The sequence below is a fragment of the Cinclus cinclus genome, chromosome Z (genome assembly GCF_963662255.1).
Source record: "Cinclus cinclus chromosome Z, bCinCin1.1, whole genome shotgun sequence".
NCBI classification, from domain to species: domain Eukaryota; kingdom Metazoa; phylum Chordata; class Aves; order Passeriformes; family Cinclidae; genus Cinclus; species Cinclus cinclus.
The window spans coordinates 68839081-68859460 of NC_085084.1; the positions used below are offsets into that span (position 1 = coordinate 68839081).

At 36.9% G+C, this 20380-nt stretch overlaps 1 protein-coding gene across 1 annotated transcript in view; it reads left to right on the forward strand.

Moving 5' to 3' along the window:
* ARL15 (ADP ribosylation factor like GTPase 15) overlaps positions 1–19808 on the forward strand; it is a 223683-nt gene extending 203875 nt beyond the window's left edge. The window contains exon 5 of the mRNA XM_062513250.1: positions 19590–19808. Coding sequence (XP_062369234.1) covers positions 19590–19742 — 153 coding nt within the window. The 3' untranslated portion in view covers positions 19743–19808. The remainder of the gene's footprint in view (positions 1–19589) is intronic.
* Positions 19809–20380: the final 572 nt, after the last annotated feature.

Consider the following 20380-nt stretch of genomic DNA (forward strand, 5'->3'; position numbering starts at 1 on the left):
ACATGCCCCAGCCATGGCACTCACAGCCCAGAGAGCCAAACGTGTCCTGGGCTGCATCCAGAGCCCCGTGGGCAGCAGGGCAGGGAGGGGATTCTGTCCCTCTGCTCTGCTCTGCTGAGACCCACCTGGAATGCTGGATCCATCTCTGAGATTCTCAACAGAAGGACGTCAGCTTGTTAGAGAGAGTCCAGAGGAGGCCACCAAGATGATTGGAGGGCTTGAACATGTCTATTATGTGGAAAGTCAAAAGAATTGGGATTTTTCAGCCAGGAAATGAGAAATCTTTGAGGTCACCAAATTGTGTCCTTTCAGTCTGTGAAGGGAGCCTAAAGAAAAATGGAGAGGGACATTTTACAAGGTCATATAGTGACAGGACAAGAGGGAATGACTTCAAACTAAGAAGAAAGTACGTTTAGATTAGGTGTTAGGAGTAAATTGCTAAGGATGTGAGAATGGTGGCACACTGAAACTGGTTGATCAGATAATGTTCAAAGCCAGGTTGGATGGAGCTGTGAGCAACCTGGGCTAGTGGGTGGCATCCCTCCCCATGGCAGGGTGGCTGTAACTACATGATCTTTAAGTTGTCTTCCAGCCCAGGCTATTCTATGCATCTAAAGAGATGATCTAAAGACAGATAGAACCTCCTTTGTCCTCCTAGCAAAACAATCCTCTATACCTTTTTCTGTTGTTCCCTCTCTGGTAGTCTAACTTCTGCTAGGTAATTGACTGAGAATTTGCATGCATTCACTCCTCTGTAAGGAATTTATCGAATAGTTAGATGATATACAGTAATAGTGCCCCATGTTTTCCCAAAAGACAAGGAGTTCTAAGGAAAACCTAAAAACATGTCACAGCTCCTCACCAACTCACCTGTGTCATTATTCCCCTTCTGGGTGCATAAGATGTGCCAGATCCAGGTGCTGCCAGAGCCTGTTTGTAACTGAGTGTATTTTAGGAGACACTTTCTGTGTAGAAATGACAAGTTTCCTGAACTTCTCCAAGGCACAGACTCAGAAAAGAACAAGTCTGAGCTGGTGTCAGTTCCTAAAAAGAAGTATTGTTTTTCTTCTGGCTTGCTATTACCTGGCTGAGCTTATAACAACATACTTGGGACGGGGGTGGCTGGGAAAAATTGGAAAAAATTGCTTGCAAGTCAGAAGTGAAGTATTTACCCATCAGAGTGCTCAAAACTGGTAATCAAACACTTGGTGAAGTAACTTGCCATTTCAGGATTATAATATTTCCTTTCCGCTTTCCATCTGCAAAACTGGGAAAACAGTACTTATTTCTCACCAGGAATAGATGACATTTCCTTCATTAATGTTTTGGGCATGGGAAAGTATTCTTCACAAAAGTCTTCAAGAATTCAAGACAGCTGGTATCCCTATTGTAATTTGTGTTAATTTTAAAGCTTATTTAAAATAGGTGTGCCCTTAGAATGAAACCAAATGATATACAAGTAGAGAAACCAAATTTGCTGACCTCATAGTGCTCAACAGTTATATTTACATTTAAAGAAAATATTCCAAGATCTGAATTTTAACTTATTGAAAACATGGTTCAAATATTTTACCATCCCTCTATTTATGTTATATATGATTATCTGTAGGATTTTAAGTGTTCCATTAGCTGAGTATTAGATACTCTAACTGGGTATGAGGATGGTAGATGTTATCATATTGTTTTATTATCCATTCTTTAAATGTATATCATTATGATGGTTTGCATTTGGTAGTGGTATTGTTGAACTAGAGGGGATAATAACGTGGTTTGCAGTTGGTACTTGCATTAATGGGTAAGCATGAATTATAAAAACTCTACTCACATTGAAGCTTTTCCAGATGCAGGTGCGTCTGAAAGACAGGGAGTGGTGTGGTATTCCATTAATATCTCAGAACTATTTAAAAAAATAATATTTTTAAACTCAGTATTATGACCCAAAATACAAACTTTATGGAATGAGAGATTTCAGCTGAAATGAATGGGAAACATGGGAGAAAAATTAGAAGCTGCAATGAAGATGGAGTTCTTTTACAATAATGGGTTATATAGAGCTCTTGCAATTTCTAGTAAACAAAATTAATCTGAAACTAATCATGATCTGAACTTTCTGCTTTGAGTTCTCTATATTTTTCTCTGTTTCTAATGGAACATATCTTTCTTTTGCTGTCTATCTCCTTCACCATTTCTTCATCTATCACTACCTTCCTGCATTCTCTTTTGAGCTGAATTATGGAAACAAGAAAATGAAAAAAACCTCAATCAACCAACCAAAAAACCCAACAAAGTAAAAAGCAAAAAACCCCACCCCCAAATAAATAACCCACCTGCACTTAAAACTCCTAAACAAAATTAAAACAAAGAAACAAAAAAATGCACAACTGTAGAGTCCACCTAACTCTCTTCCATTTCCATTGGGCATACTTGACTTGATTTTAGTGTAAGCCCACAACTGGTGCTCTAGTCACCCTTTGTTACTCAGCATTTGTATAGGGCTTCAGTCCTGCTGCATTCATCTTTGTCCCTGACTAAGATGGACCATTCTACTACTACAGTTAAATTTGAATAGGAAATGAAGCAGACTTTGCTCATGGCTGTTGAAGGCTTGAGAAAACTTGCCTCCTTTATTCCAGGTGGCCAGTCAAAGCTAAAATGGTGATGATTTAGCTATGGAGCCTGAGAGTAAACTTTTTCCTATTTGGCTGCTGTTTCTCATCCTTGAACCTAACTGGAGCTTGATAGCTGCTTGTCACTGGGAGCCAAAGGTGGACTGACAGCTCTCCAAGTGAAAACTCTACTTTGCCGCATGTAGTCAGAAATTTGCTATGGCTTTTACTTTGAGCTTAAATGCAGAAGTTAGAGGGCTTTCTGGGAAAGTTTCTTCAAGAGGTTGGGCATAACTCAGTTTCTTGAAGGGTTCCAACAGCAGTACAGTGCTGCTCTGTATGCAAGTTTTAATTATCATAATCTGTTATAATAACCTTTAGGTTAGTGCTTTTTTGTTTGTTTGAAAGCTAATGTCAAAAAATAATTCCTCAGTTACTAGAAAAGGGCAAAACAGGCTTTCCAAGACAGAGAATATAAGGGAAAAAAATGAAAATTGTCACACAATTGCATGTGGGGTACTTTTGCAGTCCAGCTTTGAAAAGTGAAAAACTCCTAAAGGTGAAGAAGAGCAGTCACACTTAGGCTGCCAAACATCTCAGCTGTATGTGGCCATAGGAAGTTTTGAAAGCACAGGTGTGTTTCTGCATCCAGTTGCTGGTTGGCAGTAATTAGCAACTGGCTTAACTGATTACTTGCCATTAAAATTCATGCCTTTGCTGTCAATTCTAAGCAGGATCAATAAATTGTTTTGGTTTGTCAGACCAAGCTCTGCTCTTAGCTGTGATATTGATGAGCTGTAGCTTTGTAAATCTCATGGGAGAATGCTGTTGTCCAGACTCCTGCCCCTCTGCTAATTCACAGGTCAGTCCTAGGAAACAACCCACTGTCAGAGAATGTTTTTTTTTTTTTGTCTACAGTTCCACAGTTCCAAAAACTGTATTTGTACTTGTCTAATGGATTTGTTAAAGTGTCTCCTTATCATGGACCTGTAATAGCAAATGGTCTCTAATACATTTTTGATTAGTTGATTAAAATTAAATTATTAATTAGAGATTATCTTCTGTGAGGCAGAAGACAGGAGTAATCAAACATTAATTACTCAAGATTTTGCTGATCAGTTGTCTGCTGAAAATGCTATACTGCAGGTGTGTGATAGGAATGATGTCTTTTTGGGCTTAGCTAAAAACAGAGGCCAGACTAAAGAGAATGAAAGAATGAAAAGTAGTTATATGTATTGAAGGGCCTTCGGATACATTTAGTGCACACGGGCCACCCAGGGGCTACACACAAAAATGGATGATGGGTTATGGATTTCCAGACATTTTTAAGTTTGGTCCATTTGCATATTGGGGGTTAATCTTGCAATTACAGCTTCAGATAATGAAGTCATTTACCCAAGTTTGCTCCCCCAACTCACTTTTGTTTACATTTCTCAGGGCCTCAGACAGTAAGGTGTCCTTCATTCCCAGGATTAGAGAGGAATTGTTTTGTCTGACCAAAATGTGAAGACAGTAACTAACACTGTATATGGAGTTTGGAGTTATATGCCAAAGAATTACAGGATGACAAATATATGAAAAATACAAAAGCCAAGATCCTAAGGCATCAGGAAGAGTAAAACTTTTCCATAACTTCAGCTCCAAAATAGGTAAAGTGTACGTCAGTGTCTTGGTGATGGAAAATGCTTTTTTCACATAATTTTTTAGTCATATTGTTTTAAGGAGCATATTAACCTTTAACTGCCTCACAGGTGTACTGCTCATAATAGTTCAAGATTTGTTTAATATGCATCTGGCATTACGAAACTATAAAACTGAGTAATTTATAGAGGGTGATATTCTCTTTCATGGTACAAGACTGGTGGCAAATCTCCTTTTATGACAAGAAGAGACAATAGGTTTTACTTTTAGGGTTACCACCCTGAAAGAGACTGTTGATTCCCTTTGCTTTCACCCCAGCTTTCCTGGTTTTGATAGTTGGCTGTCAGTGCAGCTCTACATTGTTGGTTTTTAAAAATCATGTGGGGAAAAATGATGTGTTTTGCCTGTTTTGTACATGAGGTATCATAGAACACATACACTGGCAAAAGATTCAAGAAGTTAGAGTTTAAATTTAAAATATGAAGTTTTTGGGGGGTTTTTTCAGCAAAAAAATCACCTGTAGTCTGGTAGGACAGCCACATGAAAAGCATTCAAGTATGAGCAGTCTGACTATAGCAGTGACAAATAACTTGAAGTGTTTTCTGAACTAAGAACTGTTGTGCTGGATGGCCAGAGAGCTGAGCTATTCCCAGGTGGACTTAGAAGCATCCAACCCAAATATGAACAAGAGAGTTAGCCTCCAAAATAAATTATTAGGAGTAGACATTTGTAGTAGACAAAGCCAAATATGTTTTCCCTCTTCTGCTTTTATATCAACAGATGATGGAAGTTATTTAGTTTATACTGAAAATGTTGGAATGTGATAGTCAAGCAGAGTTGTCACACCTGTGTTATGCTTTCCTGGTTGTCTAGACATTCCAGCCTCCGTTCATTCCTGTGGATCTGAATCCATCACCTGTGCTTAATACTTTGTCTGTTGAAAAAAACCTAAATACTCCTCCAAATGGTGTGTCAAGAACATGCTCTTCTAACTTCAAACAGGCCTTTAATTCTCTTGGGTTATGTGAAGTATATTGGTGTCAAGATAGAAAGATTACTTTAAAGAAACCAGGTGTTCATTCTCGGAGATTTTTTTTTTAATAGACTTACCCATATATCTCCTGCTGTTTTCAGCTACATCAGTATGAGGAAGCATGCATTTTTGACTATGGTGCTGCAAGTTTTTCAAACATATCTATGAAAGAGGTCATCCAGTTTGCTGTAGTGGTTGTACATTTGTGTGTCATCCTTTGTTGCAATATGCCTTGCATTACCTAACACAGTCTCCTACTCTTGAAAATTAATCTTATTCCATCTTCAAAAAGTTAAATTTATTCTTTGAGTTTGAGACACTGATACCACAGTTCACTCCTTACCTCTGTCAACTGTCATCTTTCCAAAGCTTCAAAACTCTCAAGAGAGTACAATAAATGTCAAATGTGAGAAGAGTGCTGTCTCAGTAAGTTTGGCCTGATCAAGAAAATTTTCTTCTTTTCTTCTCCTTCCTTTTCACCCAGAATGACTTCTTCAGGAAATGTCCAATCTTTCTGTAACTCAGTGGATCAAAGTGCTGTATTGTTGGATCTTAATCACATATGAATGGCTCCAGAAGGGATCAGAGCTCTCTTTGTTCATTATAGGCTTCTAAGCCAAAACCAGTGCCAGCAGCCATAAAGGAAATATGTAAACCTCTGTTTGGTCATTCAGTGAACCATATCACTCTAGGTTTGACCCCCACTTCTTTGCACTAGCTTCCTTCTGCAGGAGGTGGCCTAGATCATGGCTGTAAAATATATTGATGCTAGTAATTGTAAGCAAAGGGATTGTTTTTGTCTTTCTTTTTGATGTCTCTGCTAATTTTACTCCTTGCTGTTTCCTGCCTCTTAATGTTCTCAGCTTTAAGCACAAAGTTCAAAATGTTCCAGATTTGCCCGTATCAAACAGAGAATCAGACAGAACTACATCACTGTGGTGTCACATAGTCTTGCAAAATACAAGAGCTGAGTAAATGCTAATTTCAAAGTATAAGACCATAAATGGTCTTGTTGTTTTCTGGTAAAATGGATTTCTGTGTGCCTGGTGTTTTGCATATTGGTACTGGTTATAGGTAGATGGACTGCTCTATTAATATTTTTTTTCTGAGTGATTTTACTCCTTTATAGCCCATCAAGATATTAGAGGAGCTTAATGAGACATAACAGTATTGGATAGGACATTAACAAGACATATTTCTCTAAAGTGCCATTCAGTATCTTTCTTACACTGCTGTATCAAGCATGAATTAACTGCATAACTGATAATAAACTTAATATCTCAGAATTTTTGTAGTGGAAGGAAAATAGAGAATGAGAAGTTGCACGTTATTCGGAGTATTTGTGTACAAACATGAGTGTTGTTGTTTATTGGGTTTTCTGTCTGTTACTGACATGCTTTAAAATGTCATACAGGGAAGAAGTCAAACCAAACAATTTAGCTGATCAATCATGCACTATGGATACTGAAAAGCAAATAATTGAACTGTTCATGTTTGCCCTTTAGGTTAAAAAATTCATTGTGCAAAGTAAATGACTGTATTCACAGAAATAAGAATTTGTGAGTGTCCAGGCTATGTTACTAGAACAGTATAACTTCAAATACAGTTTCATTGGCTTTTTGTCTTCATATACTAGATCCATAAAAACAGACAAGGCTAAAAGGGAAAGAACTTTGTGTTTTGTCTAACAGTTATGGTAAAATTCAGAAAAGTCAGATATATCAACCTTTAATTAAAAATAGAGTTTTCAAATCCTGCCAGAAGCATTATGGTCTTGCATATGTTTTGTATAAAATGAGCAGAGTTGTTCTCTCTCCTCCCACAAGAACAGCTGAATATCTAATCAGACCACTGGCCAGTGATTTTTTTTTATAGGATCCAGTTGTACTTGCTTGCCCATGCTTTAATCTAAGCCCAGGTGATTGAATTTACACTTTATTTTTATTGATAGATCCTGTTAATACACTTAAACTCTTGTCAAGGAAACAAAGGAAACATTTTTTGATTTTTGTGACAGATGTCACTGTTCAGTGTTGATTTTTCTAAGCATTGTTCACTTTTCAGTATACTCTTCTTCAAATGTTGTCAACTCCTTTTGCAGATTTGTGCTTGCTAGCTGGCAAACATCAAGCTGATACACTACCAGCTGGACTGGAATTTTTTTAATATTAAGTCATTTCTGCTGTCATGGATTAGACATCTTTAGAAGCAGGATATTTTATTGCTTGTAAGTCATCTGAAGCCATTTTATATGGCTGATCTCTACTTACCCTCTCCAATTCCTGCTGCACTGCCTGTGGCCTGACTGACATGATGATGACACTGTCCTTTCTATTAATCTGTCTACAACTGGTCTTATAAAACAGTGTGATTGGTGGCACTCTTCACTGGATGTTGAATAAATTGCTGTACAACATGCAAATACTTATTTATTTGAAGCCTTGGGAATTTGATCCATCTCCAAAACAGTTTTGCAGTCAGCAGCATAGCATCTTTTCCCGCTTTTCTGGAAGCAATGTATAAAGCACTTTGTAATGTTAATTTTTAAAAAATTGTTGTTAGTGCTTCATCTTGTAAGGAGGTGATTTCTTTAGTGAGAGGACAGCTGGAAACATGAAATTACTAATATTTCAAATTCTATCTCTTTACCAAGTAGACCTTTTTTGTTATAAGTCACTAAAGCATCTGAATTATTAGCAGCATGCCATTAGTACACTGATTCATTATAAAACAATTGAACCATTTTCCAGTTATGGAAGCAAACAGAAAACATTAGTTTGCCATGTCTAGTCTTTTCAGTAAAACTGGCATGATCTATTATCTGTTTAAATAGAACTATACTAAACATTCAAATCTAAAATGTTATTGAAGAACTTACTTTTAGTGGTGAGGGTTATTTAATATATAAATTTAAATCCATGACTTCTTTGTAATTGTTTCTTTTTCTTTGAAATCTGGACCACTGTAAAGCTGAAAACTCTGATCTGGAAATTGAAGAATATTCAGTACCCTGTTGCTAGTTATCCCCTTCTCATGCCACCTGCTGAATAATAGGTATAACAGGATAGTAATACTAAATCTAACTGGAAGTGCCAAGAAAAAAGCTATGATATAGTGTTATTTTCAAACTATAGAAAAAAATCACAACTCAGATTTATTTTTGATGTTTATGGTTGAAAGATGTTCTATTTGTTGTTTTATTACCTTTATAATACTTTGGAATTGCACAGGCAGTGGTGATACAACAATAGATAATATACTACACATCTTGGCATAGACATAGCAGAATAATTTAATCGTATTAAACCTTTCAATTACTGCCTCACAAATGGCTGTTTGTTTTTGATGTGTTTCTTATTCAAGTAACCCTCGACCTCATAAAATACTAAACTCGTACTGCAACCTACGCTTTATAATGCCAGATTTTTAGCCTATTTTCAGGTTACGCAGTTAACTTGTTTCATGTTTTAAAATACTGCTTTAAAAGAATCAATTTCATGGTGAATGCATCTAGTCAAACAACTCATTTAAGCAACATCTTAGTCGTGTGTAGTAGACCGTTTTACAAGTAACTGAGAGTTTTACAAGCCTGTGTTTCAGACAGAATAATTGGTTGTTTCTCATATGTGAGCTTGAAACTTCAACTTCTTAGCTTCAATATACAGAACCTTTCCTGGCTTGATAAGGAAAGGATTTTAGCTATAGACATATATAACAGTTTAGTATCAAGAGCTATTATCAAGTGGTAAAATGGTACAAATTTGAATATGTTTTGTAAAAGCTAGTGGTCATAATCTTTTAGTTCATCACCAGTGGTCAGCAAACTTAGCCTATGATTTCTAATGTAAAGTAAACGCAATTAGCAATACAAATGTGCAGGTTTCTGACTTATGTTGAGCACTGGAACCTCAGAATTTAAAGACCTGATTTTACCTCTCTTAGACCCCAATTTTGAATAGATGGGTTGCTCTCTAAGGTGAGTGGAGAATGCTAAGAAAAATATGTTGCATTAAGATCTTTTAGTCAACTGATAATAATCTTCTCACCCTCATAAAAAGTTAGTGTCAGCTGTCTGTTTGCTATATTTGATTTCATTTTCAGTGCAGTGCTTACCGCAGGTGTAACACTAGGGCCTGTTAGCAAAATTGCAAGTCGCACCGAGAGGAAGAGGGAAGGAACTGTCTGTCAACTTGCAAAAGCCAGATTTCCCTTTCTGCTAGAATCCCTTGACAAGTACCTGCTTTTGTTTTTCATTGGTACAGTCATGATAATTTGGGCATTACTGGGGCATAGCACCTGTCTCCAGCTGCCTTTCCTCAGAAATAATCTGGCTTTTCAATTACTTTAAAGGTATTTCACTGTTAGTGTGTACAAAGGAAAGCCTAATTCACTTAAAGTAACAATAGCTTTATTAGAAAACCTGTTTTATGCTTCTTCAATATTATTTTCAACAGCTCTCCTTTAAGGAGACCATAAATTTTACAAATGCTGTCAGTCAGTTTGTCCATTCTTTGGAGAGATAAGAGGGACATTTTATAACAGCATGTGGTGATAGGACAAGGAGAAATGGCTTTCAAGTGAAAGAGAACAGGTTTAGACTAGGTATTGAGAAGAAATACTTTACTGTGGGGGAGGTAAACACTGAAACAAGTTGCCCAGAGAAGCTGTGGGTGCCCCATCCCCAGAAGTGTTCAAGGTGGGATGGGGCTTTGAGCAACCTGGTCTAGTGGAAGGTGTCTCAGTCCATGGCAGTGGAGTTGGAATAGGATGATCTTTAAGGTTCCTTCTAACCCAAGCCGTTTTATAGTACTTTGGGGTTGGTTTGGATTTTTTTTATGTAAAGGTTGATACCCTTCCTGAGGTATCTCTGTATCTTTTCTCTCCGGTATGTGCAACTCTTAATCAACTGCCTATTATTTAATCTCTTTCCTTGAAGTGTGGTTCAATATAATACAGGGAAGTGATATCTCGATGCAATAAGAGAAAAATATTCATTACTCATTCTCTTATCCCTTCCCATGGAATATTTTTACTAAAAGACTTTTCAGAGAGGTAGAATTCCCTGCTGCAACCTATTGTAACAGAATAACTCTGGCACTTAAAAAAAAGAGGTTCTAGCCTTTTACCTTTGCATTCTAGGGTCAAAAGAACAATACACTTCTTCAGGAAATCCGGTCACCCATGTCTTTCCCAACACCTCTGCTGCAAATCTCTGCATTAGTTTATTAATATTACTTCCCATTTACTTGCCCTAAAATATCCTCTCTTGCTCTAAAGTGCTCACTTTCTTTTCCTGTATCTGTTTGCTCATGCATTTCTTATCATTTTAGGGTGAGTGACAGATCTGCTTTGCACATGGATGTTCTCCTGTGTACAGGACTGTGTGTGAATTGAGCTGTGTAATTTTCCTCTTGGTATCCTTGTGCATTATGAATAAATCGGAAGGTAGGGAGAGGGCCTTACTCCAGCAGGCCCTGGTGAGAGAGCCTGGAGGGATTCTTCTGTAATTGTAGGTGGAGAGTTAAAAAGTATGAAGAAATAGATGACTTTGGAGCTGCCTGGAATAGTAGTTTTAAGTGGTGGCTTCCTGTGAGTTTGGAGGCATTAATCTTCTCAGAGTCATGGACCTAGAAAACACAAAGTACAGACTTACATCCTCTAACCATAGGGCAGAAAGAAATCCTCAGAAAGAGGTCCCACAAAAGTTCCTGGTGCTGGAGAAGCTGGGAGGGTCATAGAGCCTGGGACATTCTGACAGCCAGAAATGGAACCTGGCAGTGGCATGGCCTCTGGGAACAATTTTTACTTAGCAAGTATTTTATGTTAACTTTTTCAAATAGCTTTATTATACAGTTTCTGCTTTTGAACAAGAAACAGTTAATTGTAGTTAGTTCAGGGCTTCCATTGCCTCTACACAGACTTTTTATAACAAATAACTTTTCCATTGGCAAAGGACCTGAAGAGAGGTTGGAACCATCCTATACTAACATGCTGTGCTCTGTACATGGTAAGGAGCAAGTGGAATAGGCACAACTGCTGTCTGTATCTGCTTGTGGGAGCACACACCTCACAGAACCACAGCTGTTGAGTGGCTTTTCTTTTGTGCTCAATCTGACTGTTAACTTGGAACAGTGTTAGCAGTGTGAATGTAGGGAGCCAACCACAAAGCCGTTAGAAATCCTATTCTTTGCTGCTGATACAAGGATACATGTCCATAGAGTGTTCTGGTGCTTTGCAGATGTGGGCACAGTATACAGATTTTATTTGTTCAAGTTCTAGATTTATGTGCATGTTCAGGGAAATGCAGGTGAATCATCACATACGCACTTCTCCAGAAAATGCTGTTTGACCGTTATCTGAACAGAAGACATGCCATTTGCAGAAAGGATGTCATAATTGGGGTTTATATTTGGATTTCCCTTACTCTAAAGGTTATTTTGACATTCAACATGCAGGTAAACATTTTTGGGTTGGGGAGGGTGACATCTCAGCACCTGTGTACTTGTGTTTCAGACTTTGTTCCTTTGTTCAAACCACAATCTGTAGATAAAACTAGCATATTTTGCTGCTGAAATCAGCATATTCTGTCAGTAATCTTGTATTCTGAAGTGAACCATGAATACCTGCAGTCTATTAGGAAAAAAATAAAAAAAGGATGCTACAAAAACTCTGGAAGTCTCTGAAAGATGCTTTTTCCTAAAGGTCTTGAGTGGTGAGTCTCTACTAGTTATTTGTGTTCCTTAGCTATTAAACTTAAGTTATAACAAAAACAAACCTGAGTGAGGAATGGTGGAGAGGAGATGACTGCTGCTATAGTAAAATCTTTCAGTAGATTTCCTGTAAAATTATCTTTGGATATGTTCCATTAACAGATCTGTTAACAGATTAGGGCAAGGACAACAATTTAAATGAGTTATCCTAAGTTTAAATTGATCTTATATTCAATCAGTCATTTTTGGTACAGCATAATATACAGGGATGTGCTAATAATACACTAAAATAGAAAATTATCCTTATATACTGTAAGTTGGCATTTTTGTGTCTGTGCTCTATGTGGAAGAAAGAAGATGTGAATTTTAGATGTCCTCCAAATAGCCTTCTTTAACCAGTGCTAATTTTCATCATTACTCTTTGGGATTTTATACTCTTAACACTTTACCTGTAAGTGCATAACTGTCAGACAGTATCTGTGGCAACCCAAAGTACTTAATAAAATACAGTAGGTAAGAGAGAAAGCAAAGGGAGCAGTAACTAAAACTGATGCTTGATTTTCACTCCTGAATAATTCTTTGAAGTGAAATAAGGAATTAAAGCGGCGTTAAAGAAAAATACTATGCTTTCATTGTATGCATATCTGTACAGTATCCCCTTCTCTGTTCTTGTTGTTGCCCTTATCATCTGAGATGCTGTTTCACTCACTCTAATGTTGGATAACTGTAAGCCCTTGTCTTGTTTTTCCTATTATATGGTTATATGAACCTTCATCTGGAAGTCTGGTTTTCTCTATACAGGTATGTTGCTGCTCTTCTCATGTTATTTCTATTTCTTCCAGTTGCAAGAAAAGCATATGCTTATATGAAAGGAATATCCTGGGTGAATAAGGCATGGAAGCCAAAGTATGGGTGTATGTTTTTGGCAGCTACATGATTTACTATTTTCTTTGTACAAAATAACAGAATCTAACAAAAAAAAAATCTAATGCACTGTAGTTCACTCTTGTGTGGCAACACAAAGAGTGTGTGCAAAGAGTTAATGGATCCTAGTAACTTCTCGAAGCCTATCTTTGCTACAATATAGAAATCTCAGTGGTACTTCTGCAACCTCTGCAATTTTCTGTCCTCACTCTCATCCATCTTGTAACATGACAGTGTCCCTCTATAAGAAAAACACCCCAACTTTTCTCTTTTAAAAACCTTCCAAGTCTTTAGCTCATTGCCTCTTTTCTTGTCTCATGCTGCATTTGCCAATACTCTGTGCTCTCTGGAACTCCATGGCTCTGCAGATTTGTCAGGCATCCTATTTCATAATTCTGAATAGTTAGTTATCTTCTTCAAAATACATTTCTTTCTGCTATCACTTGAAATCTGAGAAGTGTTGTGACTTGTCACTGGAGATAACAAGGATGGAAACATGCACAAGGCACTGTGTACATTACTTTAAGTGACTGTATTCCTCTTTGTAAAGACTTAGAAGCCAAAAGTACCATCCAGCTCTCTTACAGAGCTCAGTTGGATGTGTTTCATTTAGTCTTTTATAAAAGGCAAATTTGAAAAAAAAAATAAAGAAATTGGAAAGCTGTACATACTACAATTTGTAAAGCATTCACCACTATTTGTGAGATGTACTAAAGGGCCTCTGATGGTTTTGTAATCCTGTCTAGAAAAATTGCTTACCCTGCTATCACACAGAAATGCTGAAGAAGACAGATTTTTTTTTTCCCTTTTGATTTTACTTCAGGAGGTTATATTTAGAAGTTTAAAAAAAAAAAGCTCAATTAAATAAATCTGATTATCATAATATGTGCTTAATGGACGCGTTGCAAAATTTTAACATTGTACATACAGACTTTGGATTTCTTGGCACATTAAAGTTGGTGAGCAGTGAAATATGTATCCTCAAAGAGCTAGAATATAAAAGCATTTCTGTGGCTGATAGTGTTGTTGGACTTCAGTTGCCATTCCTGGGAGTAGCCCTGTGCATAGGTTGCTCCAGACCACAGCACATCACCATCCCTTCTCATCAGCGGAGGCACTTTCATTCCCCTCCCTGTTGTGTAAGAGATAATGCATATGGAATCAATAAACATGAGGTACAGGTGCTTTAGGAGGAGTGCTTATGATGCATAGGTGCATTACAAGGATCCCTCTAGACAAGGATGAGATCACTGTTAAGAAGCATACAAGCAGGCACACGTGAAGTATTTTTTCAGGAGAAAGAAGTGAAGTGTCTCTGTAGGATGAATAAATATTACAAAACTTTGGCTGAGAGTTGTGCACATTACAGCTGCTCTGCTCAGACAGGAGGTCCTCTTTAGCCAAGTGGACTGTCAGATAAGGAGCTTTCTAGCAGATTTTTCAGGAAAAGCATGGATGTGTTAACTCCTGTGTGGCAGTGGATTGAACTAGTTGATTTAAGATTAAGCGGCTATCAGCCCACTCCACACTATCCTATAAATCACTGTACTCAGAAAAGAACCAGCAGAAAAGTACATGTAGCAGCTCAGGAGGCTGTGAAGTTTGCAGCAGAGCACATCAACATAAGCTAGAGTGGATTTCAGTTTACTTTTTAGCATCAGTGGTGGCTTATGTAATGAGTTCTACTCTATGGTTAGTAGGTCAACATTTGTGGTTTCTATTTAATATGCCAGAAATTCCTTTCTTTTGTTTTGTCTTCTCTTTTTTTAGACATGAGTTCTTCTACCTCTAGTACCATCCTTTTCCTTACTGCAGTTGGTGAAAACTTTTTTGTTTATTTTAAAGTCTTCTGAAGCAGTATAAATATACTCTGAGCCTCTAATTATGGTATTTTTTCTGTGCCACCTGCAAGCATTTTACTTTTTTAGTTGCACAGTTCATTTTCTTTGAGTTCCAAATTTTATGTAGTTTCCCTTTTTAAAACTTAATGCTATGTAAAGTAAAAAACTCTTGGCTTTTTCTCTTCTCCAAATAGATTGAATTTACACATGAATTGTTAAAGGCAGCTTGTCTGTTTTCATAGAGCCAGCAAGCAAAACTCCCTCTCCTTCCTGCATCTTCTAAACGGTTTCTCTAAAAAGCAGATTTTTATGATGTGTGAGAAGTTATTATCAGCATCACAACTCGGTGAAACTTTCACAGTGTTAATATGGGCTACTCCAGTCTCCCATTATTACTTTGTTTCTTGTCCATGCAGATTTGGAATGGATGATTGTCTTATGATTAATACATGGATTCAGCAAATTAGACTATTTTAGTTTAATTCATACCTTCATCAGTCACCCTTTTGCAGTAATACTTGGAAATTCTGTGAAAGTCTTTCAATAATTTAGTGTAGTGGGAACACTGACAAGACCAGGCAGCCTGTGATTTAATATAATATACGTGTTTTGTTACCATTCTTTTGTCCCGGTGAAATTTTTCAATAAAACATCAATGAATGAAAAAAATATTTAATTCATTAAGTTCCTCATTTACCAGCCTGGTAACGTAAGTGACTATCTGAATTTTGTATCTGTTTACAACAGATTAGTCACAGTGGGCTGGAAGCTTTCCTGTATTGATGAAATTTGGTAGTATAATTTTGAATTTGAATGAAAAATAATGCTTTCAGTTTTTTTCATGTTGAATAATAGAGATTACTCTTCTCATATATTAAAACATTTAAGTTTTCCTATAGATCTTATGTTCACATGGGTGGTGAACTGACTAGAGGATGAGGTTCAGTAATAGAACATAGAAAAGCTTTCAGCAGGGCCTGCTTACTCAGCTTACGTATATCAATTTAGAAACATCAGTTCCACACTGCTATGATAATTTACACCAGCTGAGGTTCTGGGCACTGATCCTTTTTATTGCATCTTGACTTCTCTAGCACGTAGGTTAAGCAACATTTGATAACCATATGTTTAGTGTATTGTGCCAGTAGAATAGGACTTAGAAGGTGGAGTGTGGGAAGAGTGGGAATTGCAAACATGTATTGTTAGATTTTATTGACTTCAGAATGTGGCATAAATACAATGTCAGGTTCTCTATAAAACAAGGCCCCCATGTGGAGTCAAGACATACAGTGAGATTCTGTAAAAATTAGTGAAGTAGTCTTAAAATTAGATTTAACTGGTTGTATTTTCTTCTAAATTATATCTTAAAAAAATTAGTAATCTCAAAGTAAACTCTTGAAATTGCAGGTATGTAAATGCTCATATCATGCATCATACTTCTGAAACGTGTTTGAGTCTTTATATTTCACTTCAGCTTCCATGAGCAGTCAGAAGGCTTTTCACTGTGCAGCTGAGGGGAAGACAGGAGAGCTTCTCTTAGGAACTCGCCCCTTTGTGCTAGTGTGACTGAAGGGTGCTGTGAAATAGTAACTGCTGATTATGCAAGAGCTACTAGGTGTGTGAATAGTCAGTGAATTTCAGCTTTCTTTGGAGACTTTGGTGATCAATGTACATCCTCTTAGGAAATCTGGAGGAAATGAGTCTGGATGATGGTCAGTGGGGCAGAAAGGAACTACAAAAGCAAACATGGATGGAGAGCTGAGTGCATTCCAGTGGAAAACTCAACTATATAAAAAGAGTTTGGCATCTGATTGGTCAATCTTTGCATGTTTCATCTGTTGCATGTAAAAAATGGTTCTTTTTTCAAGTCTAGAAAAAGTACTTGGTTTTAGAACAGAATAAAAACTTCTGAATTAAAGGGAGGAGGAGTTATAGTAAATTGGAAAATATTTGTGTCTGCAAACCTCTTTCTAGAAGTTTCAAAATTGAGAGAGCCTGCTTGCAAGACCTTGAGGTTTAGCGAACTCCATTGTGGTGTGAAGTTTAAATGAGGAAATACAGTAACTCACCACAAAGTGTCCCTTGGCTTGTGAAAAATCACTTCTGTGCTACTTCTGGTTTAGTTATTTATTATTTGTAAGCCAGTTAGTGTTATTTTTCTAGATTTGTATTAGGCATGAGTCATCTAACATAATCTCTTTTTTTTTTTCTGCAGAAAATATGGATGAAATAGCTCTTAATTCTGAATATAAGTAGTTGTGCTTTCATACCATTATCAAATCCTTGCATTTTAAAAACAACTGCCTAACACTTTCATTTCAGCATTCATCTAGGACCTATTAATGCAGATACTCTGAACTGTTCCTAACTGTGGAAAATGATAACAGCTCATCACTAATTCAGTCACATTTTTGATTACACAGCTATAAATAGAAAAAAATACATTTTGATCAACCTTGGGTATCCAATAATTCATCTGCAAAATTTGTTTCACTAAATCAGTTGATACTGTTGGCATCTGCAGTCACTCAAATATAGCTTAAAGGCATTGTGTTTGTCTTGGCTAGAGGCTACCTTGGTAACTTGTGTTGTATTTGCCCACAAATACAAAAGTCTCAGTGCTAGTCTGCTCACTGCTATCATTTCCTTGAGCATATGTTTCTACTTTTAAACCCAAGTCCTGTCCTTACAATGTAATGACCTTCCTTCATATGGCAGAGCCCTAATTCAAGTGGCTGTGTTAAGGAGAGCGTGGACTGACTTCAGTGAGCTCCAGGGTCTGATGGCAATAGTCTTCCAGTAGAGGGGGTATGGTGGACATCTTCTGGGTCTCAGACATCTTAGGTTACTCAGCCATATTTGTTGGCTTAACATCAGTGGGCCGCTCTATCTGCTAGCTGCACTGGCACCTTGCATTGTTATCTTTTTGTGCAGCTTTTACTTCCTGCCCTCATGTGACAGTCAAGGAGGCTGCTTGAATAGAGCTTCCTTACCCTGCTTTTTCAATACTGTGATCAGTGCCATTAACTCAGTATATAAATGAGGGTAAATTCAAGATGCTGGAAAAGTTGCCATACATCCCTTATAGATATTAGTATTTTGGTTTTTATGACATAAAACTGTGCTAACATATCAGATACTGGGGTGGCACTAAGACAGCAATGCTAAAAAGCAGGTATGTTGATATTAAAATACTTGTTTGTTGAAGCCCCATTTATTTCAACTTGTATGTTTTCTAAAATTTGTTTGAGAGGAAGTGTATGTCAAGTACCACACTTCATTTTCAAATGTTATTGGTACAAATCTACTTTGATGAAAAGAGATTTTAAAAATTTTCACAGTGTCATTTCTGCGTAAGCAGAAGTTCTTATCTCAAAACCACCATTCTTTTTCCCTGAAATTTGTAACTAAACATTCTGGTTGAAATTCCTTTCTAATCTATAAGAAAGCTTGCCTGACACATGATCAAGGTTGATTTCTGAATTATGTGAGTTGATATAACTCAACTTGGTTTCTTCTATTAGAATACATTAATAGATAAACAAAATTGTTGTTTATGTACCAGCAGACACTGTAAAAGCTATACAGAGATGCTGCAGTTTGTACGGACTTTGAAAACCTTTTTATTTTCCCTTCCTCTTTTTATTCCTTCTGCACATGGAGCCTTACACAGCGTGGCTCTAGTTTCCTGTCTAGGGCCTGTATTGCCAACCATGTTGTGAGTAACCATTCCTGTAATTGTGCTGCATATTTACAGTGCACTCTGTGCTAAAAGAAAATTATGAGTATTTGGCAATAATTACAATGAACAAAAATGTGCAAACTAAGCATCAGGACTAAGTATTTCCGTTGATACATAGACAATAGCAAGAACTGAGAGATATAGTTTTGGATGTAAAACCTAAAAGTCTATTGGACAAGTCAAACATGTGTAGACTTTCGGGTCAAATTTCTTCAAAGACTAAAATTTTAATGAAAACAGTAAACTGTGGACCAGTATAACCTGCAGGCTACTGTTCTCTTCTAAGAGACTTCAAAAACATGTTTTGATATTGTACTTTCTATTTTGAAAAGTGATTGGAGTATACTACTGAATTAAAATCTTTCTCAGTCTTTCTGGGTCTGTATTTGTACTTTGACAGTTGCTGCAATGTCAATAATGATTGTTGTTTCCAAGAAACTGCATCATGTTTTATGTGTAATACTTATTACTGTCCTACTAGCATTAGTGTGTTAATGTTTTCTTAATTTTAGAAAAAATAAGTAATTTTGGAAGAACTTTTATTTTTGTAGGCTTTTCATGGTCACAAAGAGATGCTGTGCTTGAGAGATAGCTGATGTTTGACTAGAGTGTTTAGGGTCTGTAAATTTTTTTATGCTTAATTTGCGAAGTACAGTAGTATGGTGACAAATTCTATATCTCAAGTGATTACCAGTGAGAATATAATGACACATATGTTTTTAATATTGAAATACAAATACAACCTAAAATTTCTTATTTACTTTTGCTGTTTTGGATATGTTTTTGAGCACATATTTCATGTGCTTTGCTGTTTGCCTCAAGTCAGTGCAGTTCTTCCTCAGTCCTCCCATCCTGTTAAATGTATGAGTAGAATGGTAGCTTCCAAGCAGGTCACTCATCCCTAAAGAAAACACTTTGAGGTCTTGTCATATAACCTGTATTGTAAGAGCAGCTATGGATTAGATTCTAAAAATTAATATCCCGATTTTTTTTACATGTTTTTGTTTGGTTTGGTTTGGGTTGGGTTTTTTAGATGTGAGACAGAGAGTTGTCATAATGTAATGCATTGGTCTCTCTTTTTTTTCTTAATAGATAAAAAAGTATTTTGAACTTGAGCCACTTGCACGTGGAAAGCGCTGGATCCTTAAGCCCTGCTCCTTGGATGATATGGAGGCAGTAAAAGACAGCTTCTCCCTTCTAATAAACTTGCTAGAAGAGAGAGACTTCGAACCTTCAAGAATGTGAAAGCCAAGAGAAAGAAGAGGTTCCCATGCATTGCTGTACCTGCTCACTCTGTCACAGCGTAATTACAGTGTAGTATCAAGGCTGAGCTGTGATATGTTGTTCATACAGAATTAATGCAGAATGTCCTTTGGTTAAAAGAAGTGTTCTGTGAATCAGGTACACAGCTATTTCTAGTAACGTTGTCTACACTACTGAAGTAGGAAGTTCCTCTTTGTTTACCACTATTTCTGCACACTGCATGTTGCTTTCTTGCATTGCGATCATCCTTGGTAGAAAACTTTACACGCACAAAAATAACAGTCTGTAAAGGAGGAATTCCATGTGTTTCCTTGAATTTTAAAAAATAACTAATGTCTAAAGAATTTATGAGTCTAATTTGGCTTGTTTATTGACCTCACATAATGGAAAAGCACAGTCACTGAGAACCTTAATAGGATACCTAAAAGGCAAGCAGTTTCATGTTAAATGCAAAGGTTATTCCTGAGGTTTTACTAAGTGTAAACTACCTCCCAGAGTTGAGGTAGTTGACTCAACAAGGTAGTTGAGTCTCTCTTGAAGTCACTGCGTAACCCTGCCAGAGGCAGTATGGTATTTTGCTGGAAGTTTTCTGAAAAGTAAATTTGCAAACAGATGTGCAC